At 55.0% G+C, this 24917-nt stretch overlaps 1 protein-coding gene across 2 annotated transcripts in view; it reads right to left on the bottom strand.

Annotated features, from left to right (window-relative positions):
- The window catches only part of Lrrc4b (leucine rich repeat containing 4B), a 31467-nt gene extending 7962 nt beyond the window's left edge, over positions 1 to 23505 (bottom strand). Inside the window, exons 1-2 of one of the 2 annotated variants that reach the window (XM_057761039.1) lie at positions 23361 to 23505; positions 8195 to 8532 (exon numbers count right to left, since the gene is read on the bottom strand). In XM_057761039.1, the coding sequence (XP_057617022.1) occupies positions 8195 to 8497 (303 nt within the window). In that variant the 5' untranslated portion in view covers positions 8498 to 8532; positions 23361 to 23505. Of the gene's footprint in view, positions 1 to 8194; positions 8533 to 10562; positions 10810 to 23360 lie in introns of those variants that run through there. The other variant, XM_057761038.1, reaches the window with a different exon arrangement.
- Positions 23506 to 24917: the final 1412 nt, after the last annotated feature.

Raw genomic sequence — 24917 nt, 5'->3', positions numbered from 1 at the left:
GTGTACGCACACACATATACCCACACCACAAACCCATACCTACACATACACAAACACCCCCACAATACACACATGCATCAAAAAAACAAAAACAAGAACACCCCAGGTGTTTTGATGGCGGCTTCTGTGTTTATCGTTGTCCTTTGATAAGGTGCCTTCTTTTTCCTCAGGGACTTCTTTGGAGGCGATTACACAGCTGAGGCCATGAATTGGTACACGATTGGCCACCAAGTCCCCCAGGCCAGAATGGGCTCTTTCCCTCCCGCCATGGACTCTGAGTGCGAGGGGAACGTGCTGAGAAAGCTGAGCCCTGATTCTCCTTCCCGATCACCTCGGTGTCTCAGTGTGCTCTGGCTGTCCTAAGGAAGAACTTGCAGGGGGTGTGTCCCCGCCTCCCTTCCTCTCCAGGGCCATGAGGAAGCATGCTGGCACGGATGACTCCCAGCCTGTACTTCACCCATGGAGGTGGAGCCTAAGTCCACCCAAGTGAGGAGTAGGAATAGGTGACCCTGAGGCACAGAGGCCATCGGGTGCTCAGGAAACAATTCTACATATTCAGCATAACAGCTGCACGAGGGTGATGGGACAGAGGTGTGGGCCACCATGGCCTTGTGGCTCTGACAGAGGGACCTGTTATCCTCACTTTGCCCAGGATGAAGCTGAGTTCTGGTGGTTTCCATACTGTGCCCAAGGCTACGAGTGGCCCCGGTATGTTCCTGGACACAGAGCACATGGGAACCGAGGGGCGGAGGAGCTGTGGGAGGAAGAAGGTGCCCATGTCCTGAAGGGACTCTCAGTCACAGTGTTTAGAGGGTCAGGGCATGTTGTCTCCTGGTTGTAGTCCCAGAATGCAAAAGGATTATGGGAAGTTGCGGTTCAGTCTGGGCTGTAAAAGGACTGCCTCATCCCTTCCCTCCAGCAATACACACTGTGCAAGTTTGAGGACCCAAGTTCAGCCTCCCAGAACCCACACAAAGCTGAACAAAGAAGAGCTCAGACCACCACACACTCAGTGATTCACGACAGAGACCAGCCCCAGACAGAGTGGAAGGGAGCTCCAGCTCCAGTGTGTCCTCTGACCTCCACCTCCACTGTGCACTGCAGCACTTGGGTGCTTGTAGTCATATGCACGCGCGCGTGCGCGCACACACACACACACACACGCATGCAAGATGCAACCCCTCTCGAAAATGTGTTTCCAAATTGCCAACAAATTGCTAATATCCTCATTGCATGTACAAAAATGATAAATAAGCCCCCCCTCTCCACCTACCCCCCCCCAACAAACAAAGCATACACACAGACCTCAGCCTGGGGAAGACACAGCTGATAGAACATTTGCCCAGTTAGCAGGAGTCCAGAGTTGCACTTCCAGAACCCACATCAAAAGCCAGGTGTCACCAGTGGCAACTGTCTGTCCTGTCAGGCTGGCGATCCCAAGAGCTCACCCTGACAGCTGAGCACCAAGCCAGCGAGAGACCTCCTCACAGGACATGGTTGCTACCTGAGAAATGGTATCTGAGGCTGTCCTCTGTCCTCCACACATGCATGAGCACATATAGGAACAGGATCTCTCTCTCTCTCTCTCTCTTTCTCCCTCCCTCCCTCCCTCCCTCCCTCCCTCCCTCCCTCCCTCCCTCCCTCCCTCCCTCTCTCTCTCTCTCTCTTACACACACACATACACACACACTAGTCAGGGAAGCTCAGTTGACTGGTGAAGTGTTCACAGAGCCAGAGCATGCACAAACCCCGAGTCCATCCTCAGCACCACATAAATCAGGTGTGGTAGCACTTTCCCGTCATCCAGTCTTTGGGAGGTGGAGGCAGGAGGATCAGGAGTTCAAGGCTATCTTCTGCAACCCAGCCTGAGATAAGTGACATCTTACCTGCAGTAAGAAAAAAAAGATGGAGGAGAAGAAAACTCCTAACCCAGCAAATAGCTCAATGAAGGAGACAGGTGTGTGGCCCTTCCCCAGGCTCCTCAGACGGCGATGGGAAGGGGTACCCACCCAACCGCAGATTCAGCCTCTGCCCCCCTTATCTACACCCATTCCCCTGCCCATCCTCCTGAGTACTGTGACGCTGGCTCGGCATCTGCTCCTTCCAAGTACTTTCTGGTTGCAGAAAGTAATAAAGGCTTTCCATGAACAAATATTTAGAAAACAAAACACCATTGGAAAAGTTAAATTCTCACAAAGAGCAACACCAAAAGAGAAGCATGGGTAGTATTTTTGTGTGTTCCTTGTGAAATGTTTCTTTAAAAGATTTATGTATAGCTGGGTGGTGATGGCACACGCCTTTAATCCCAGCACTTGGGAGGCAGACACAGGCATATTGTGAGTTCGAGACCAGCCTGGTCTACAGAGGGAGTTCTAGGACAACCAGGGCTATACAGAGGAACCCTGTCTTGAAAAAAAAACCAAAAGATTTATTTATTTTTAGGTGTATGGTGTTTTGCCTGCATGTATGTATGTATACCACATGTATGTATACCACATGTCCAGTGCCCACAAAGGCAAGGACATGACGTCAAATCCCCCTGGAACTGGAGTTCCATGTGGTTGTGAACTACTCTGTGGGTGCTGGGTCTTGAACCTGGGTACTCTGTAAGAACAATGCTTTAAAAATTTTTAACTAAAAGTCAAGCGGTGGTGGTGCACAACTTTAATCTCAGCACTCAGGAGGCAGAGGCAGGCGGATCTCTGTGAGTTCAAGGCCAGCCTGGTCTACAAGAGCTAATTCCAGGACAGGCTCCAAAGCTACAGAGAAACGCTGTCTTGTAAAAACAAAAAACAAAAACAAACAAACAAACAAAAAAAATTTTTTTTTTTGATTTTTCGAGACAGGGTTTCTCCATAGCTTTTGGTTCCTGTCCTGGAACTAGCTCTTGTAGACCAGGCTGGCCTTGAACTCACAGAGATGCGCCTGCCTCTGCCTCCCGAGTGCTGGGATTAAAGGCATGCGCCACCACCGCCCGGCCAAACAAAAAATTTTAACTAAAACTTTTTTATGGGTGCTGGAGAGATGGCTCAGCAGTTAAAAGCCCAGGCTGCTCTTCTAGAGGACCCAAGTTAATTCCTGGCACCTACATGGCAGCTCACAATTATCTATAATTTCAGTTCTAGGGGTCCAACACCCTCACATAGACGTGAATGTAGGCAAAACACCAACGGACATAAAATAAATGGAATAAACTATAAAAATTTGTATGCATGTGTATTTTGCTTGCATATATGTATTTGTACCATGTGTATGCCTGATGCCCTCAGAGGTCACAAAAGGACATCAAAGTTGGGAGGTTGTCAGACACTATGTGGGTGCTAGGAACTGAACCCGGGTCCTCAGCAAGAGCAAGTGCTCCTGACAGCTGGACCATGTCTCCAGTCCCACGCCCTGTGAAGTTTTAAAATGTTAACCCTAGGGGATCATTTGGAGTTCCTCCTTGTATTTTTCGAAAACTCAGTAGTATTGCTTGAGATGGAGTCTCGCTATGTAGCCTACATTAGCCTGGCAATCCTCCTGCCTCAGCCTTCTGATTGCTGGGATGTCAGCTTTGTAGCCCCATACCTTGTTAAATATTTGGTGTCATATATGGGGCATTCGGAGGTGTCTCACGAACTCCTTTAAGACCCCATTAAAAACACCTATGCAGAATCTACAGGGAGTGTGCTAAATCCCCCCAGTTGGAGCCGGACAACAGCCAAGGTGGGAGCATGGGGTAACTCCTCCCTGGGTTTTTGCTAGGCCATGTTCAAAGGGGAAGGCTTTGAACCTTCTCTTCCCTCCCATGGTGGCTGGGGGAGGGACAGCTGCATGTGGCCTAAGACCAGCAATTCCCCCTCCATGGCGCTCTCTCTGCAGAGCCTGGGGACAGTGCATGCATACACGAGGACTATGCTCAAACCCCAGCACTCACATGAAGAACTGGGTGTGTGGCTCACGCTTGTGATCCCAGGATAGAGAGATGGAGACAGGCGCATCCCTGGGGCTAGCTGGGTAGCTAACCTAGCTAATTTGATGAGTTCGAGACCCATGAGAGATCCTGTCTCAAAAATGAGGTGGACAGCTCCCAGTGGATAACAGCCGGGGTGGAATTCTGAACACACACACACACACACACACACACACACACACACCAATATGCACGCACGCACACACACAAAATGAGAAAAGAAAAAGACCTACAACTTCCCCAAGTGTGGTTTTTGTAGCTGGGGAGTGGGTATGTGGGCCACCAAGGGCAGTTCTGAAGCAGTTAGGGTAATGAAGGAGACAGACATGGCTGAAGGGACATGGGGACAAAGAACCAGCTTCACAATAGTTGTATTTGCATAAATTAAACACACACACATACATACACAGAGACACATGCATACAGACACACAGACACATGCATGCATACACACAGACACATGCATGCATACACAGAGACGTACATGCATGCAGACACACAGACACATGCATTAGTAGGAAGGCAGAGACTACCATGATTATATGAGGGTGGTTGTGGGGCAGGAGGGAGATGGGGATGGGGGAAGGGAGGAAGAATGCTGCAGCCCAGCCCGGTGGAGCAGCCCAGCCCGGTGGAGCAGCCCAGCCCGGTGGAGCAGCCCAGCCCGGTGGAGCAGCCCATCCAGGTGGAGCAGCTCAGCCCAGTGGGGAAGCCCAGCCAGGTGGAGCAGCCCATCCAGGTGGAGCAGCTTCCGGAGAAGAGGAGGGGATGGAGGGGTGGCTGTCCAACCTCTGCCTCCCACACTCCAACTGCTCCAGGGCCTGGTGATCTGTCACTGGGCCAGAGTAGCCCTGGGACTGCAAGTTCTGTTAGGTGGTGAAGTCCAGCCCAACTGGACAACTGGGTACCAGTGAGAAACTGCTGATTTAAGAAAAATAAAATGCTCTGGATTCCACCCTCAGCACCGCAAACCAACCAACGTAAATAAAATCAAATCAAGTGAGAAGAGCCACTCACTGTCTCTGCCCTGTGGCAGAGGCTTTCCCTGCCACCTACACACACAACCACGGAGTTCAGATTTTAGAGAATACTGTCAGTACCCTTGGAGTCCCTCCAGTGCCCAGAGGGGTTTGTTTTCACAGGAGGGTGCTGTGGGGACAGGGGCCCTATTTAGTGGAGGGCAGTGCTCTGGGTCTGGGCCCCATCTTCCTCATATCTGCTGAGTGCCTGCTGCTCTGCTCTAGGTGCTGGAGATGTGGCAGGGAATGGCGGAGTGTGCCTGGGAGTGGTGACGGCAGGTGACAAGCCAGTCACCAGGCAACTGTGTGTGCGGTCCCTGCGGATGGTCTGTTGAGTGTGTGTGTGTGTGTGTGTGTGTGTGCGTGCACAGGGCCAGGTATATGATCAGATAGCACCGCTGGGCAGTGCTTCTCTGATCCTGCACTCTGATCCAGCAGGCACATACAGAGGATGTATAGGGGAGTCTGGGGCAGCGGGCAGATGTGGCATGGACATCTCCACTTGCAACTGAGAGATGCATAGCCTTTTTTCTTTAGCGCTTGCTGTCACCATGCTGATACCCAGGAGCAAGGCAAGCAAGCCTCGGACGGAGCCATACTGCCCACCTCCCCAGCCCCTCCGCCGGTGTTTATCGTGAGTGTACAGAATTCCAGCACTTGGGAACCCAGCCATTTACTAGTCTCTTCTTGATGACAGGGGTGCTATGCCTTTATCAGACCACACTAGATACCAGGCCTGTTGGTCCATGCATTTAGTTTCAGCACCTTGGAGATGGAGTTCAAGGCCAGCTTGGGATATACAATGAGAATTTCAAAAACTGCAACCAAGCCAAATCTAGTGGCACAGGCCTGACATCTTAGGTTCTTAAACAGGCAGGAGGAGGATGAAAGTCTTGCGGTGTGCCTAGGTTAGAGAGTAGGTTCAAGGCCAGTCTGGGCAACTGAGTGAAAACCTGTATCAGAATCAAAAGTGAAAAGAGGGCTGGGGTGTGGCCCAGTGGTAGAGCACCTGCCTAGAATGTTGGAGACCCTGGTCCCTTACCAATACTGCAAAACAAAAGCCCAGCAATGACAGGTCTGAGAAAAACCCAAGCTCTAGGCATCGCAAAACACCGTGGCTCTCACTTCTGAAAAGAAAGCTGGTGGAGGCCACGGTGGGAGGAAAGAGCTTGATGCACAGGCAGGAGGACCATTATTGGAGATGCACAGGTGGGAGGACCATTGTTGGAGCTCCAGCATCAGCAGAGAAGACAGGCATGGGGTGCACATCTGCACCCCAGCACTGGGAGGAAGGCTGGAGGATCCCTAGCTGAGTGATCTGTGCCCTCCAGTTCAGAGAGAGCCCGCTTCAGAAAAACAATGGCGAGTGATTGTGGAAGACACCTGACATCTGCGTGCGTGCGCGTGCACGCACGCACGCACGCACGGAAGCAGAGGACCCCCTGTTAGGCAGGCAGGACCCTGAGTAGGTGCTGGGGATGTCGGCTTGGGAACTCCAGACAGGAAGGAGAGCTATCTGAGCCTGTGGGACTGCGAGTAGCTTTTGTCTCTGTATGTTTATCTAAGTGTATTTTCTCGTTAGGAAAACTAGAAAATTAATTTGTATTCGTTCTGTAATAAATAATTAAAAGACACATTTACATAAGCCCAGAAAGGTATGAAAACAAATGTAAACAGGAGATATTTATATCTAGGTGGTGGGATGTGATGATTTTTTTTAAAAATATGGATAATTAAAACCGTTACTTTTTTCTTTTGTTGTATGCTGGTTCGTTGGTTGGATGTGACATACAGTCTCTCCGTGGGCCAGGCTGGCCTGGAACTCACTATGTGGTTCAGGCTGGCTTTCACCAGGCATCATGGGTGCACAGTGCCATGCTCAGCCTGCATTACATTTCAGCTCTGGAAGGCTGGCCCTTGAGAGCAGCTAGGCCCACGGGCCTTTCTGCTTTGGATCTCAGCTTTTAAGGCAGACCGGTAGACAGTGGCATGCAGGGCCCCTAACTGGTGACAGAGGAGAGTGTTCTGATTTCTATTGCGATGTTTCATCCTTTGATGATGTCCATTCTGTGGCAGGAGGTCTACCCTAGTGAGGGGCATAGACAGCGCAGCAGTCAGAGGGGTGCAGACACAGATGTCAGTTATTTCTGCCAGTGTGCTTCCTTGACGTCTAACTGCACCCCTTTAACTGCTGGTGAGGGGGACCTGGAGAAGAGAGTGACAGCCTCAAGAGCGGTGGTGGCGCTGGCTCTCAAGTTTCTCTGGTTCACCCATCCTTGCTTCCCAGCCATTCAGAAAGGGCCTGGTCCCACCAGCCCTCCCCCAGGGTTTCCATTCTTCCCAGAGTATGGCTCTCCAGGAGAGTTATGTGGGGGCGCTGATCCCTCTGCTGAAGATGGACTGTCTGGGACCTTCTGTGAGGGGGCCCTCCTCTCTTCTAGCGCACAGGAGGCTGGAGCAAGAATGTCACTGCAAGTTGGGGACAATCTGGGCTACAGAGCAGGCTTAAGGTCAGCCTGAGCTATGGAAAGAGTTTCAAACCAGTTGGAGATACAGAGTGAGACCCCGACCTTATCTCAAGCAAGCAAGCAAGCAAGCAAGCAAACCAATAATAAGAGAAAAACAAAACCCAAGAAACAACCAACAACAAAGTCCTCACTCGGGTGAGCCTGGTGTCTAATAACAGTTGCAGACATTTGGAAACGGTGGCCAGGGCACTGCTGAGCATCCTGCAGCACTCAGGACAGCTCCAGCTCAGCCTGAGGTGGGAGGCAGCTCCCAACAGCCCCAGCCCCACAGCAAGGGGCAGGCTGTGCACCAAACAAAGACAGCTAAAGTCACTTGCAGCCCCTAGTAACTACTATGTCAGTGCCAGCCTCGGTCCCCACCATTCAATCAGCTCCCCAGGACCCACTTTCTAGATGAGGCGCCGAGGCTTGCTGGGAGTGCCCGTCTCAAGCCAACAACAGCGAGGGTGAGGTGGTAGGACCTCTCCTGGCCATCTCAAGGCACCCTGTCCTGTGGTGTGAGGGCGTGGCAGGCACCCCAGGAGAATGCACACAGCCTGCGTGGAAATACATCGCAAAGGTGGGCTGGGCGACGACGCGAGGAGCTGGTGCGCAGGCGCCAGGAACTCCAGGTTGAGAGGGATGGGGAGGGAGGCAGAGGCTTACACCTTTTGTACTCTGACCCACGGTCCAACCAGCGATGGAGGTGGACTCACCTGGATGCTGTTCTCTTGCAGGTTCAGGTAGCGGGTGTTGACAGGGATGCTGGCAGGCACCTCCGCCAGCTCCCTCCGTGTGCAGATCACCCTGCTGGCCTGGTTGCTGCAGGAGCAGGCTGCCGGGCAGGAGGTGGCTGGCGGGGACCCTCCTCCAGCAGCTGCGGTCACGGCCACACCGCCCCCACCGGCTCCCAGGGGTGGGGAAAGGAGCCACAGGAGCAGAAGAGCCCCGTGGGGCCAGGACATCCTACCAGGCGGCAGCAGGGGACACAGGGAACCACGGGTGTGGGCTTGCGCCATTCTCAATGTTCATACTCCGAGGGCACGCTGGGGGGCTGTGGGAGGAGAGAAGATGTTGGCCATTAAGTGTCAGGAACTCAGGTTGCTCGAAACTCTGACAGAAGCCCCCACCCCTGCCCAGAACCAAAGATACAGGGACCTGGTCTGTCTGTGCTGGGCCCATCTTCTCCTGGGCCATTCTGCAGAAAGAATAACTGAGGCCGACAGAGAACATTTGCACCCAAGGTCACTTGGTCAGTAAATGGCAAAGTCAGCTAGATTGAAACTTAGATGTTGCCAAGCCTGGGGGTGCAGGGCTGCTTTTTCAGGGGCTCAGGACGCGAGGCAGGAACACAGAAAGTTCCAGACTAGCCTGAACTAGAGAGTACATCCAAGGCCAGCCTGGGCACCACTGTGAGACCTTGTTCAAACCAAAAAGATGACATGTAGCTGAGTGGAAGAGCACATTCACAGTGTCCAAGCCCTTGGCCCCATCCCCAAAGCTTATTTTTTTTTTTAAATTGTCTTTGCATTGATTTAAGTTAGACAGGTAAGTATGTAGGGATGGAGGGACAGACAGACAGAGGCAAAAGCTCTGCCAGGGTGAAGCACAAAGCTGACCAACTCCCATCACACCCATGCACACCCCTGGGAGGCAGCCTCCCACCTCTCTGCCCCTCCCCTAATGTCTCCTCCCAGGTGTGACAGCACCAGCCACGGGCCCAGCGCTGGATTCCCTCCTTCCCACCCTGGACCATCCATCACTCCTCTCGGGCCCTGTCCTGGCCTAGACTTAGAGGAGAGGTAACCGAGAGAGGTCAGGAGGTGGCTGGGTTCTGGGAGGAGGTGGACCCTGTGCCAGCACAGTTGGAGACCACGGGCAGTCTTAAGATTGCAGGTGCTCCGAGGGAACAGCCTACGGCGGGATCTGTGCCAGCAACTGTCGCAGGATGGAGGCTGAGAGAGCTGACCGAGTGGGAAGGGGCAGTAGGGACCTCCATGTGTGTCAGTTGTCACTGCCCCCATCCAGCTTGTCCCTTGCTTTCCCTAGCCTCAGGGGGGAGGGACGCAGGCTAACCAAATGGCGCGCAGGAAGGACGGTACCTGCAGCCAGCACAGCAGGCGCCCTTTCTATGCATCAGCCGCTCCTGACTGGAAGGCGGAAGCTGCTAGGTTGTGTGCCAGGCCATCTCAAGGCCCACTGGGTGGCAGAGGGGGGTTTGCCTCTGCCTTCCAATGTCCCCCTCCACACAGTGTCCCCGAGTGCTCACACACATAGTCCCGTGAGACTGGAAGGGGGTCCCCATAAACACGATACCCACCCACTCACACAAACAGCAGGGACAGACACACCCTCGCACATGGCCTCTCCAATCCATGGACACAGGGCTGCCCCCCCCCACGCAGGTGTGCATGAGCGCGCGCACGCGCACGTATACACACACACACACACACACACATTCCTGCAGCCTCCAAGATTTTAACCCAGATAGAAATGTGTGTGTCGCTGTGTGTTTGAGCAAGTGTGTGAGGGCAGGAAATGGAGACAGAGATGGAGACAGAGAGACAACGAGAGATAGAGAGAGACAGACAAAAAGACAGGCAAAAACCGGGACAGAGATAGGCAGAGAGAGACCATGACAGAGACCGTGACAGAGAGCAGAAACAGAGAATTAGACAAAAAGAGAGACAGATGGAGAGATGGACAGAGAGACTAAGCTGAGATAGCCTGGTACAGACACAGGGCTCCGCTGCCTCAGAGCCGGTCACCAGGCCCTGCCTGCACTGGCCTGTCCCAGCAGGGGCTGTGGGGTCTTTGTTCCCACACGTGTGGTCAGTGAGCTTTCTCCTCAGTCCACCCCGGGTCTACTGTCCCCAGTTCCTGAGACTCTGCTGTGACCAGCCCCTACCCTCTAAGCCTAGGAGCTGCTGCGGTGCTCACTGAGCCCACCATCCCCCAGGCCAGCACCCGGGTCTCCTCCCCCACCGAGACTTCTGCATCAGCTCCCTCCTTCCGCCTCTCCTGCCACCACCTCCTTGCCCTTGTCTCCCTGCTCCTAGAGCAAACACACTGAGGGACACTCACCCTGGTGGCTTGGCTTCCGACGGCCTTCTCTCTGTGCCCCAGGCCCCCCCTCCGCATGTCTGCAGTTACCCCGAGGCCACCCCAGCTTCCTATTGCTTCCCGTTGAGCTTGTGCTGGGGGGGGCGCAGGGGCTTTTTGGGTCTCCCTGCACCCCCCCCTCGTCTGTCGCCCTTCCCACCCTCTAGGGAAGCCTGGCCTTCTTCTCTTGACCACCACACTAGCAAGCCCTTGCCTCCTCCGGTCCTGTACCCCCCACCTAGTCCACCCCCCCCACACCAGCTTCCTTTCTCTCCACTCGCAGACCCAGCCTCGGCCCCTCTCCCCAGCTCCCCAACTCTGTCTTGCCTCCCTGAGGACCACCAGACCCCTCGTCTGTCTATCCTCCTCCTCCACGGCCCCGTCACCCTGTCATTGCTGGGAGCCTGGCTCGGTCAGGTTCCTGCAGTCTGTCTGTCCTGTCCCTCTCCCAGCTCTGCTTCTCTCCCTTTCTCTGCGATTACGGTTTCTAGTCACACGGCAGTGCAGAGCCCAGCTCGCTCCCTCCCCGCCCCCTCCCTCCTTCTTTCTCTCCTTCCAGCGGGGAGGGCGCTCCCTCCCTCTTTCCCTCCACCCTCACTCAACTCCCCCCTCCCGGCTAGCTCAGCCAGGGGGTGGCCTCCCCCTCCCCCGCTAATCAAAGGCTCCGTTATCTAATTAACCCGTTGGTTCTGGGCAGTCAGGGAAGGTCGGGGGAAGCGGGGGAGGAAGGTTGGCGGCTGTGCTGCCAGGGGAGAGGGCTTTGGACTGTGCCAAGCTAGAGCCTCGTGGCACACACACAGCAGCCTCAGCTGCAGAACCAGGCTGGGCCACATGGACTCCATGCCACTGGACCAAGATGTCCCTCCTGCATCCTCAGGGTCCATCCTGGCTCTAGGCACCCATGTGTCTGCTCTAGGACCCCCACTTCCTCATACAGTCACTGATTCGACCCCGTTTCAATATATTACCCAATCTATGCCAGTCAACTTAGGCCCATATTACCATCACCCTGTCTTTCACTTGGGGCCAGCACTCATTCTTGCCACAAAGAAAGCTACCCCTGGTGCTCCTCATCTACAGCCTGACAGCCACCTCCGGGTGCCCTCTGCAGAACAGGCTGGGAAGCTACTGCTTATCCACTTCATGTATCTCTCCTATCCATTCTTCCTTCCACTCTCCACACTACATTCATCTACCAACCACGTAGACTCACCCACCCACTCCCTCATCTGTGGATCCATCCATCCAATCCACACACCCACACTACTCATCTGTCCGTCATTCCATCCACTCTCCATATATCTATCCTTCCATCCACCTGTCTATTCCTCCCTCTTTGTCCACCCATCATCCATCCGTAAATTCACTTATCTCTGTAACCATTCATCCATCCCTTTAGCTATCTCTCCATTCTTTATCCATTTATTTGTTCATCTATGCATTTATATCTCTCTAACCATCCATATATGCCTGTATTCATTTATTTCCCATCATCCACCCATCCGTCCGTCCGTCCATCCATCCATCCGTCCATCTACCCATCCGTCCCTTTGTCTCTGCCTATCACATTCCTCTATCTAAAACCTGTTTCTGAGGCCCGTACTATGTGCCAGGCACCGAATCAGATGCCAACAAATGTTTATGCATGGGTACAAGGCTCGCAAGTGAAAGTAGTGCCACTTAGAGCTCTGCGTTGGATTCCCGAATCTGCCTTTTCTTCATCTGGCCTCAGTTTCCGAGTTCTGGTGTCCTCCACTGTGAGGATGCTAATACAGGTGACCTCCCGGAGTGGCTGGAGGTGGGAAGAGTACTGAACATAGGCGCTCCTTCTCCACACTAGAGAGCTCACGCTACAGCTCAGCTCACGCGCAGCTAGCTCCTGAGCTGACAACCACCTCGATCTTCCTGGACTTCTGTTGTCCTCCACACTGTGTCTGGCTCCACAGGTGGCCAGAGGGACCCTGTTAACACAGCAGCCAGATCCCACCCTGTGCTGCTTAGGGCTCTCATACAAAGGTGAAGCCCCCACTCCTCATTCGGCCTCTGCTCCGACCTCGCTAGGAGGGCTGAGCACCAGCCTGGGGGTCAGGGGCGGCTCTGTGGCTGCTCTTCCCTCTGCCTGCACCCTCTGTGATGTCGCATTCTCAGTGGACGATGCCCGGTGCCTTTTCTTCCTCCCTCTGTAAGCTGCCATCTGACCTCTCAGACCACATCTACTGGAAAACACATTCGCCGAGAGTGGCGGCCACGTCTGCTTTGGTCTCTGGTTTTGAGACCTGTGACGGAGCCTGGTACGCCCAGCAAGTTCCAGGTGAGAGAAGGGATGGACACGTTGCTGTGGACATTAGGCTGTGCACATTTTCTGGGTTATATCTCCGCTTCTTGTCACAGACACACCTGCCAACCAGTCCGGGTACACTGTAAGATTGCTCAAGTCAGACACACCAGCCTGGGACATCCTCCCACCTGAGGTCTTCACCTGTCCACAGGAGGTCACTGCCTTTGGCTGAACATCTGTGTCCCATGTCTCCTTCCTTCCCTCCCTGCCACAGTGCCACCTGGTTTGCTAGATCCCAATACATTTCTGTGCGATTATTATTCTCCAAATAACTTGTAACTAGGGAGTCTCGTCCTTGCTTGGAACCAGAATCATGGAGCTCCTTGCTGACCAAACTAGAGCAGCTGGAGCACAGGCTAGCTGCTTTTTCTGAGTGTGCACCTGAGCTAGTTCCAGGCACAGGCTCACCGCACACAGCAGCACCCCCAGGGTACATTACCAGCACAGACACAACACCCTTCTGCAGTGTTTCTTGAGGAAAAAGCTGTTCTCTGGGCAGCAGCCCTCTCAGAACTGAGGCCCAGATAGGTCTAGACACTGGCTCAACGTTGACTGTAGAGTTTAAAAAGAAGCTAGGCATAGAGGCACAGGCTTGCTATCCTAGCTATGCAGAGGCTGAGTAGAAAAATGGCAAGTTCAAGGCCAGCCTGGGCAACTTAATGAGATTCTGCCTTTAAAGGGGGGGGGGAGGGCTGAGGCATAGCTCAGCAGTAAAGCACTGTCTAGACTACACCAGCAATGGGCTGGGGGTGTGGCTCAGTGGTAGAGCTCCTGCCTAGTCTGCAAAAAGTCCAAGGTTCCATTTCAAGTACTGCTAATGCGTGCGCGCGCATGCGCGCACACACACACATGCATGCACATGCACGCACATACACATGCGTGTGCATGCACACATATGCACACACGCATGCACGCACACACATGCATGCACACACACACATATATGACTTAGATGAAAGTCCCATGGGTAACGTGCTTGTTGAGTTCCGTTGCCAGAAGCCATGTAAAGAAATTAGACTTGGTCACCCCAGGACTGAGAGGGTGGAGCCGGGATCCTTGCGCTTGCAGTCAGCCAGTCTAGTCAAATACCTGAGCTCTGGGCCAGTGAAAGACCTTGCTTTAAAACAAGGTGCATGAGGTTGATGAGGTGGCTTAGTGGGTAAAGCTGCCTGCAGCTTGCCTGGGGATCTGAGTTTGATGGAGGGGGACAGACTTCCGCAAGCTGTCCTCTGACCGCATGTGCACACGCACACAATGACAAACAAATGCTAAAAAAAAGGAAAACCAAAAACCAAACCCAAACTATAAAAAACTAAATCCACAGTGCGGATCTGAGGAACACCGAGGCTGACTTCTGGCTTTCACAGGTCTCTCTCTCTCTCTCTCTCTCTCTCTCTCTCTCTCTCTCTCTCTCTCTCTCTCTCACACACACACACACACACACACAGACAGACACACAGACACATGCCATCCAGGTTGTCCCAGAATCCACCTACTTGGCTGGGCTCGCTTACTAACAAGCCTATGGATCCTCGGGGAGTCATGGGACTCCAGAGACCACAGTGGTAAGTCCCCCAGAGGTCACTGGGGTGGAAGCCAGCCAATGAGTCCACCAGTAGCCAGCTACAGCCCTCTCCATCCTTTTTAGTTCCAGGGTGCCCAGCATAGCCCGTGGGGGTCAGCCATGGTCCCACTTACAGATCTCAGGTGATGCAGACTCAGAGGGTCTGAGACACTGGCTATGGCCAGGCAGGACTGTGACTAGGGACCATGCCCTGGCCAGACCTTGAATGGGCAGAGCCTGAGGAACAGAGAAGTCAGACAGCTGAGCAGGATGGAGTGGGGCTGAGGACAGAGACTAGAGATTCCTAGAGTCAGGTGCTCAAACAAGGTGCTAAGCCCTCATCGACACCGCTGCCGCCCAGCCCAGCTCAGGGACATGTCTTGGGCACAGTGCCTGAGAGGATTCAGGCAGATGGCAGATCAGAACTCAGGGGCCCAGGAGAGGCGGGGTGAGGAGAAAAGGGGGGCAGGAAGCACCTGTTGGCCACACTCCGGTGCCCGAGTCAGGTGAAGACAGGAAACTGTTGTATGGTAGCAAGAGGGATGGAGGCCGGAGCTAAAGGACAGGTGGGTGGAAAGGTGGCACAGCCGGACAGCGGAACACTTCTTCCTAGACAGCAGTCATAAGCAAGGCTGGGGGAGGGGCAGAGGCATGGGCTCAGGGCAGGAGGAGATAAATGCAGACCTGTCCCTCTCAGCCACTGCATGTCCCCGTGCCCAGGGCTCTCCACACAGCCCTGAGCATTGGTGCTAGGAGCCCAGGGCCACTCAGGTGTCCCCAGCACAGCTAGTGTCCACAGCACACAGTGATGGCCTATCTGCAGCAGGAGCTGTCTTCCCTTCAGAAAGCCATGGCAGTGGGCCTGGCTTTGCCCTGGCTTCTCCCTGCCTTGGGCTATGATCTCCCCCAACTCCGCTGTCTGTTCTGGTGACATGTCACCAAGCCTCTATATGTAGCAATTTCCTGGTCTCTCATCTGTCAGACTCCTATGGGAAGGTGACAGGGAGCAGATCCTTGACCTCTCCTCTCATGCTGGCATCTGGGTTCACACCACTGAGTACACAGGGCAGAGGTACACCACACTGACTCGCACGAGAGTATGAGCCAGGGTGGGGTCAAGAGTGTGCAGGAGTCTCCTCCAGTCAGGTAGGGCTGTCCCAGCAGAAGCCAGGAGACCCAGGGCACAAGCCAGAATGCAGTGATGGGAGGAGGACATGTCAGGTGGAGGGACCCAGGTGTGCAGAGGGACATGCTGTGTGCATGTTGTTCACACACTCCTCTCTGGTCTGTGGAGCCCAGCTTGAGTGCAGAGGTAATGAAGGAGGTGGGTGCTGGCTTCCTTCATCCCAAGCAGGCTACTGGGAACAGTTACAGGGAGGGACAGGTAACTGAGCCCTGGGGAACATCTCTTTTGCCTAGAAGTCAGAGCTGAGGCAAGGGGAAGAGGGGGCTGTGTCTAGAGCTGAGGTGACAGGAGGGTGAAGGACGAAAAGACAGTAAACGAGCAAAACCAGCAGCACCAAGAGACAGAAGAGGCGAGGAACAGAATAACCATCAGGGAGATACACAGGGCATGCAGCTGCGCAAGGGTAGAGACGTAACCATCGGCCCAACCTTTGCTGTGCTGGGCAGTTGGGACACACAGCCCAGCAGAGAGGCAAGAGACTCAGAAAAGGAAGATGAAGCCTGAGTTTGTTGGTTCAAGCCTGACCTTAGCACTCAGGAGGTGGAGGCAGGAGGATTTCTCTGAGTTCCAGGCCAATCTTGGTTGTATAGCAAGATCCTGTCTCAACCCTTTCTAAATAAGAAACAACAAACAAACAGGCTGGGGGTGTGGCTCGGTTGGAGGGCGCTTACCTAGCGATCAGGAGCCAGTCTGTTCCATCTGAATAAACCACACAGGGAGGCATGGCACGCGCCTCTTGCCCTAGCTTGGGAAGGAAAGGCTCGAGGGTCAGGAGTTCAAGGTCATTCTCAGCACTACAGGGAGTGTAAAGTCAGTCTGGATTGCAGAAGACCCTGCCTCAAAATAATAGCAAAAAGAAAAAAATGTGGCAGGCTCTTGCCCTGGGCTGTCATCAATCTGGCCTTGCTGTCCTTCCCTCACTGCCTCTCCTGGGCATGAACGAGCAGAGAGCTGGAGGTTAGGGATGGGGACTCAGCAGCAAGGCAGGGACCTACCTTCTACGGAGCAGGGCAACTATAAAAATCCTATCACAGCCCCGTCCCACAGAGTTCTGGAGTGACAGAAATGTCCCAGCTCCATAATGGAACCTGGGGACCACCAACCACAGCTGGCCACTGTGACTGCAGGCTGAGCTTCAGTTTGAAATTCTCCTGCCTCAGCCTTCTGTGAGCCATGATGATGGGCGTATGCTGCCACACCCGGCCTGAGTTTGTCATCCAGATGAGGAGGATTTACATGTGGTAGCAGGAAAGACGGCTTGGTGTGGCCGACCATGGCGGAAGCCATCTCTATTTCAGTTCCCATAGCATGGTGGGACATGGTCTCCTGTCCTACCCGAAGCCCATGCGGCAGAGCCATGACAGCCCAGTTTGCTGTCATTCTGAAGCCTGGTGGTGTGGCCAATATGTATGAGGACACCCCCACACAATCCAGGCTTCCAGACCCCTCTTCCTGTGATCGAGAGGAAATGATTACACCTGAAGCTTTGGCAGGAAAGGCCACTGAAAGCATGGTTATTGCTGAGGCCTGAGCAGGTGGCCTCGACAGTCTCTTGAGAAGGCTACTGGGCCTGTTTCTGGGTTATGCGCTCGTATTTTCTGTGGAGTGCTGTGCCTAGCAGCTTGTTGGGCTGCTCCATATCCTGTCATCAACGTTTGGCAGACAGGGGCAAGAGAACTGGCAGGTTTGAGTCAAACTTGTCTCAAAGAGAAGGACAAACCAGAGACAGCAGTGACAGTCAGGAAAGTCCGAAAGACCTGAGAGCCCCAGCAGACTTTTCCAGACACACATGAGCATCCCAACTGCCTGGGGCTCCTCCATGCAGGCTCCAAGGATGAGGGTTCTGTGTTTCCTAAAATGGCAGCCAGAGGCCATCAGTATCGCACACCCCCCACTATCCACGCCTGCGAGAGGAAGAATGAAAGCCCCCACCCGCTGTCCAGGGCAACGGGAGGCTGTGGCTCAGTGTAGGCTGTGTTTGAACTTAACCTGCCACCATGTGTCCCTGGAAAGGGGTGGACCAAGGCCTTACCTGTTCACAGGGGACATCCTATTTCTTCAGTGGGCTCCTGATAAGACCTGTTTGTAAGTAAACACTTTCCTTCATTTCTCCGACTGTCTCCTGGGAGGGAGAGGGGGTGTGTAGGAGCCCGATGGAGCCCAGACTTAGTGACCCCTCCCTGACAGTCTATAAAGATGACACTGTTTGGTGGACATTCAAGATGACAGGCGCAGTGCAGGCCCTCGACAGTAGCTTCATTCAAACATACCATTCATATCTATTTCTTTATTTAGGTCTTACTACGTGACCCAGGCTGACCTCAAGCTCATGGCAATCTCCCTGCCTTAGACTCTTGGAAAAGTGAAGACTCTCGCTGGGGAGAAACACAGCTTTCCCTCATTCCATGACTCGGCCCTTGGCCCGTAGGTAATTCCATTATTTCCGAATGAGCAGAACTGTCCATTTGTTGGAGAGTGGATCCCCTGGAACACAGTCTGGGTCTCTTCCTACAAGAGACCCCCAACACACAGACTGTCAAAGCTCAAACCTCCACCACCACAATCAGCCCGAGCATCCAGCCCTCTCGGGGTTTATGGGCATGAGCAAACGAGAGACAGAGAGCTCCAAGTTATGGGACCTTCCTGCTGTTGTTTTAAGCATTGAGGATTGGGGCTGCTGAGGTGGCTTAGCAGGCTTAGCCATACCTGAGGAACTGAGCTCCATCCTGGAGCCCATGGAGTGAAAGGAAAGAAAAGACACACACCAGCTGTCTTCTGACCTCTACATGAACAATCCCAATAGCTAAATACATATAATAGTTAAATGTAATAAAGTATTAAGGGGCTGGAGACATGGGTTCAGTGGCTAAGAGTAATTGCTGCTTTTGAAATGGACCCAGGTTCAGTTCCTAGCACCCCCACGGCAGCTCCCAACCATCTGTGTATGTTATGTCTGCATATATGTCCACATACACACGTGAATCTTAAAAGAGTATTAAGCACTAAGAATTGACCTCAGGGCTTCTTGCCTATAGGCAAGCATTTTAACACTAAGCCACACTCCCAGCTTCACTTACTGGTAGATTCTAGACAGGTATTCCACTGTTGAGTCATGTGCCCACTGGGAGATTCTAGGTAGATATTCTTACCACTGAGCCACACCCCAGTCCCTCACTGGGGGACTCTAGGCAGGGCTCTATCACTGACCACACCCCAGCCCCTCACTGGGAGATTCTAGTCAGGGGCTCTACCTCTGACCACACCCCAGCCTCTCCCTGAAGGATTCTAGGCAGGGGCTCTACCATGAAGCCACACCCCAGCCCCTCACTGGGGGATTCTAGGCAGGGGCTCTACCATGAAGCCATGCCCTCAGAACACTCTAGGTACTTGTTTTACCTCTGAGCTATGCCCCAGTCCTCTTTTTAATTTTTTTCTGGATTAATTTTTACTATTTTGTTTTGCCAACATGTATGTCTGTGTACTACACTCATGCTTGGTGACCAGGGTGGTGGTAAGCCTCAATGTGAGTGCTGGGAATCAAATATAGGTCATTTGCAAACACAAGACATGCTCTTAACCACTGAACCAGCTCTCCAGCTCAAAGAAGGGGATATATTTGTTTTGTTTTTGTTTTAGAGACCGAATTTCTCTTATGCAGCCAGGCTGGCCTCAAACTCAGAGATCTGCCTGCCTCTGTTTCCCAGGTGCTGGGATTAAAGGGTGCCTCACCACCATCCGTTCAGTCCCTCCTCTTTTTTGTTATCTTGAGACAGGGTCTTGCTAAGTGGTCTAGAGCAGCTTTGAATTTGTCATCCTCCCCCCTCAGCCTCCCAAGTGGCTGAGATGACCAGTCAGTGCCACCAGGCCAGGATAAGATTCTTAATGTCTTTTTAGAAATCCAAATGTCCACGACTTTCCCAACTCTGGGCCTCTGATCTGCTGTGTAAAGCAGAGGTTGCAGCTGACATGGCAGTCTGCAGGGTGGGGGAGGCCACTGGGAGAAGGCACCTCCTATGTATGGGCTCCAGTTTCTCCTGTCAGACTTGACGTGATGGCAGTGTCTCCCTTCTAGGGTTACTACAAGAAGTGGAGGGAATCCCCATGAATCTTGGCACAGGGCTGGCTCTGGAGGCGCCCCCGAATGCTGCTATGACTACACCAGGCTCATGTCCTAGCCAGGCAAGAGCAGGCCAGCTTCCTTCTGCTCCTCCCCCAGCGCCCCATGGAGCTTCCCACTTTCCCTGCAGAGTCTAGACAAGAACTCCCTCTGGGACTAAGCTCACAAAGCTGGGACCTTGCTGCTGCCCCAGCTCCTCACAGCTCTGGGATGGGCTCCTGCCTGTTCTATACCACAGCCCTCCTTGCCCATCTCTAGGTCTTTGCAGCTCTTTCATCTCCACCTACCATGACAACAGCCTAGTGTGTGTTTCCAGGCAACAAGGGGCATCCTGCCACTGTAGTTAACTCTCTTGCCATCCTCTGCCTGGCAAAACCACCCTAGCCTCAGGACCAGGAAATGAAGGCAAAAGGCTTCTTCTCAGCAGGGAGGAGGCACCCTGAAGCTTCAACCTAAGCATATGTTCCCTACAGGGCTCCAGAGAGAACATGGGTGAACTAGTACAGGCTGGCCATGGTCACCTCAGCAAAGGGCCCAGCATCTGCCCCCTGACCTAGCGGTGAGACCAAGTGACAATCTTCCTGTGTCCCCAGGGCTCCTGTTCTCCAATCCCACTCAAAGATACAGTTGTCCTTACCCCCCAGGGAAGCCTCGCATGCCACTGGCGTGAGCTGACACAGGGAATGGAACTGTTGGGTGTGTGGTTGGTACCCTGGTGACAGTCAGTGGAGGAAGGCAGATCATACATGACATAGTAGCTTCTTGCAGGGCTCCGGGCAGATCCCAACCTTGGGAACCTGCACGTGGGCACTTCTCCAGTTAAGGGCTCTTTCTGTCCTTGGCACAGGAGGTGGCAGCTTCTTTCCCTGCCCCATCACTTCCCTCTCTTGCTCTTTAAACACCTGTTGTTTGGGGATAGAGTCTCACTACGCAGTCCTGCCTGGCTTGTCATAGGTGCACCACCCTCCTGGCCAGGCACAGGGACAAGTCAGGGACTTGGGAGACCCCAGAAAGGAAGCAGAAATGGGGGCTGGACCTCCCAGTGCTGGCACCAGAAAAGGCTGACAGGTATCCAGGAAGGTGCCAGCCCCTGGAAAGAGAAGATAGATGGAGGCAAGGTGACGCCTAAAACCTAGCAGAGAAGACGGGGTGGTCACTGAGAAGATGGGGAGGCCACTGATGCTGGGGGAGGAGGCCCTGATTGGAAAGTATGGTCCAAGCCTGAGCCAGGGCATCTATGCAAGAGGCCACACAGAGCGTCCTCTGCAGCAGAGCAGCTTCCACGTGGACTCTGATGTTGCGCCTGCGCTCTGCCTGCCAGCTGTTAGGGGCCCTTGGAGCCTGAGGTCTCACTTCCACTGTCCTCTGGTGTGACAGATCTTGGCAGAGCTCCCTCCTGGCTTCTGGGGTTTTGAGGGGCACCTGCTGCCAGCTCCCTGACCCTGGTGTCCCTCTAGCAGTGACACCCTCCCTTCAATTGCACCCCACTGCCACAGTGTGGTCAGTGGGGTTACTCATCTCTACAGTTACTGTGGGTGGGGCCGGCTTCAGGGCCTCCTTCTCTGTCTCTCAGAGGAACATGTGCGCAGGAGGGCCTCTGCCTTTGTCCTTCCTCCAGGGCTCTGTGAGCACAGGCTTCCAAGTGTGGGGACGTCTTTCCTGGTGTGTGTGTGGTGACTGCACACTTTCCTCTGGGCTGATTTGGACTTTTCTCTGCTTCTGGGTGGCAGAATGCTTTCTAGTTCTAGCAGAGGGGTTCATGGGTCTCAGTCTCCCTGAGTCTGTGGTTCTGGGTCTCTGTGCTGGCTCAGTGGGAATCTGTATCCCTTCCCATCTCCCAACTGAATTTTCCCATAAGGGAAATTAACCCTTTGTGTGGTGTGTGTGTGTGTGTGTGTGTGTGTGTGAGAGAGAGAGAGAGAGAGAGAGAGAGAGAGAGAGAGAGAGAGAGAGATTCTGTGATTCTGTGCAATGAACTCTTGTATGTGTGTCTGTATGGAAGTCATTCCTCACTCTGACTCTGACTCTCCATCTCTGTACTCCCTTTTGAATGACTCCCAACAGTCTCTTTTTGGTTTCCCTCTTCTTCTGTGTGTATCTGAATAATCAGGTGGCTGAGGACCAGAAAGAATCAGAGAAGGCCCAGGGAGAGGAGGCGGCAGGTGGGAAGGGGAAGAGGAAGCCGAGAAATGCAGCCGTGAGCACGGAATAGATGCTCCAAGGAGAGCAAGGAGGGAGACCCAGCAGGCCAAGGTCTTGGCGGGGAGGAGCCGTGGGGAGGGGTGCTGACCGCTGCCTGGATCGGCTACTACCAGCTGCCACTGTAGCCCAGAGTTCCTGTCTGGCGCTGCGCGGCAGGACTTGGGATGTGAGGCGCATAGCAATAGGTGGTGGTGTGGAGGGAGGCGCGGCAGCAGCTCCCAGCTGGGGAGGGGGCGAGGGCCACTGCCCAGCTGGGGTGCTCCCCGGGAGGATTCCCCAGCCTAGGGAAAGTCACCCGAAGCTGCAGGGCAAGGATGGGTCAGAGGTGGGAGTTCCTAGAGAGGAAGGGGTGCTCAAGAACATTGAGGGACTCAGAATCTAGCAGGGAGACTGGCTGGTCCCCTGGCCCAAGAGGTGAGTCCGGGGAAACTGAGCACGGAGACCAGGGAGGGATCCTGGACCGAGCCTGAGCCTTTGGCCTAGGGTTGACAGTTTGAAGAAAGGAGAGGGTTCTGGAGAGAATATGAGGTCTAGGGGAGGGTGGGATCCGAGTACCCTGTCTGTGAGGAGACCGGAAGACAGACTTTTGGGGGAAGAAGGGTCACAGAATGGGGCTTCCAAAAGATCTGGGTTGAGGAGCCAGCCAGCAAGGTTAGGGGCTTATGGCAAGGAGAAGAATGGGGCCTAGAAGAGCACAGGCCCAGCTGGGTCTCCAGGAAGGAGGGTGGAGGGACTCCGGGGGGTAAAGGGTCGGAGATGGGCCGGATAAGGGGGAGTTAGAAGGCCTCAGAAGAACAGGTGTGATGGAAGCCAGCAGTGACTGGGAGGTCCCCTCGAGAGAGAGATAGCGCCGCCGAGCAAGCAAGGGTCCCAGGGAGACGTGTGCGAGGACCGCAGATTTGAGGACCGATGCCGGTCAAGGAAAAGGGGTTCCTGAGCGGAGGGAGGGGCAGACATGCAGTCAGAGGGAGAAGGATCGTTGATGGGGAGTGGGATCTGAGGCCGCCTCCCTCTCCAATCACCCCCTCTTGGCTTTCCCATGTTCACTTCCCAAACTCCCCGGTTCTCCCCGGTTGCCACGGCAACCGCTCCTGCCAGGCACGGTCACCAAGGAAACCCCGTGCCCGCCTCTCCCCCTCCCCATCGCCCGCACGCCCCCCGGCGGCGGGGAGGAGGGCGTGGGGGAGCAGTCTCCCGCCCCGGGCCGCAGCCGGGCAGCCAGCTGCGGTCGCCCAGCCTGGGGCGCCGGTCCAGGTCCCGGCCCGCATCCCGGGTCTGCGTCTCCATCCCATCCGGCCCCATCCTGGATCCGCGTCCCTATCCATCCCGGCCCCCTGTCTTGCCTCGACCCCGCGCGCTGCGCTCCGACTCACCGCGGGCTCCGGGCTCCCGGCGAGGGGCGGCATGCCCCGCGGGGTCCGCTCGGGGCGCGGGGCCTGGGCCGGGGGCGTCCTCGGGGTCGCGGCTCCGCCCCCGCCCGGCCCGCAGCCCGCCCGCGCTCCGCGCTCGCCGCCTGCCAGCCTGGCCGCCGCCCGCCTCCGCCGCGGCCCCGCCGCTCCCCCCACCCACCCCCCCAGGCCCCGGCCCGGCCCGGCCCGGCCCCCGCTCGGACGGTGCGGCAGCCGCCGAGAGCAGCCGAGAGTCCCGTGGACGCGAGCGGAATACTGATGCTGGTGGGGAGCGGGAGGAGGAGGGAGGAGAAGGGAGGGCGCCGAGGGGGAGAGTGGCCGGGGAAGCTGGGGAGGGAGGGCAGAAGAGGCGGCGAGGAAGGGGGAGGGGGCACGGGGAGGGAGAGGGGAGAGGGAGGATGGAGGGAAGGGGAGCCAGAGCCGAGGGGGGGGGGAGGGAGCAAAGGAAGAAGGGAGGGAGGAGGAGAGGGAAGGAGGAAGGAGAAGGGAGAGAAAGGGGAGTGGAGAAGAGAAGGGGTGCTAGGGGAAGAGGGAAGGGAAGCAGCGGTGTAGTGGAAGGAAAAGGGAACTGGGACTCGAACTTGGAGAACTCCAGGACCTCCAAGGAATGGATGGGATGGAGGGGACCTGATGGGCGCTGCGGGGGTGAGGTGGGGAAGAGGGAGGCGGGAAATCTGGAGAGCAGTGGAGGAGACGCGGTGTTTGGGGGTGGGGAGGCCGGGAAGGAATGGGGTGGGGGCAGAAAGAAAGCCAAAGAAGTGTTGGGAGAGGGTCGGGACGAAGTCGGAAGGCTGAGGGTTGAGGCTGTCACCAAGCCAGAAGGAAATGGCCTGACAAGGTTGCCTGGAGAGAACTGAGGCAGGAGCAGCGGGTGGGTGGCGCAGAGGCCTGGAGGAGGCACTGGAGCAGGCGAGGCTTTGGGAAGCCAGGACAAGGCGGAGCGTTTCTTGAACTCCTCATCTGATGAGAAGGATGGAGACTCTGCTCAGTTTTATTCTAGGAAGGGATTTGGAGGGAGTTTTTTTAGGGACGGGGGAGGGGGTCTGTCTTGGGCCAGGCGACCGCGAGGGAGAATGAGCAGGGGTGCTGGTTCTGAGCTCCTGCCCCAGACCTCCGCAGTAGCCAGGGCGCCTGCAGAGTAGAGGCGAAGCCCAGCCCCCTCCACACTCTCACCTCCCAGGTGCAGGCAGAGGGTGCTGGGACACACAGAGAGGTGTGAAGCTGGTGCCAGCCTAGGGGAGAGGGGGTGGGGCAGGATGCCTGGGAGAGGTCACTCTTCACGTCCATGATGTTCTCACCTCCTCCCTGCTCCCCCCGCCCCCTCCCCAAAGGCTGGGCATTGAGGAAGGGGCTTGAGGCAGAGGGACCCAGGAGGACTGAGAAGAGATAGTTTCTTCATTGGCAACCAGATACCGCCCCCCCCCCCCACTCTACCAGTGTTAAAGGTAGGCAGGAGTTTTCCCTATCCTTGATTCCCATCTCCAAGGGGGGTTGGGGAGAAACCTGGCTACTAACTTAGGA

This window comes from Chionomys nivalis, assembly GCF_950005125.1.
Source record: "Chionomys nivalis chromosome 23 unlocalized genomic scaffold, mChiNiv1.1 SUPER_23_unloc_1, whole genome shotgun sequence".
NCBI lineage: Eukaryota > Metazoa > Chordata > Mammalia > Rodentia > Cricetidae > Chionomys > Chionomys nivalis.
The sequence above is the reverse complement of the archived record's forward strand: the minus strand, read 5'-3'. Positions and strand labels throughout refer to the sequence as shown.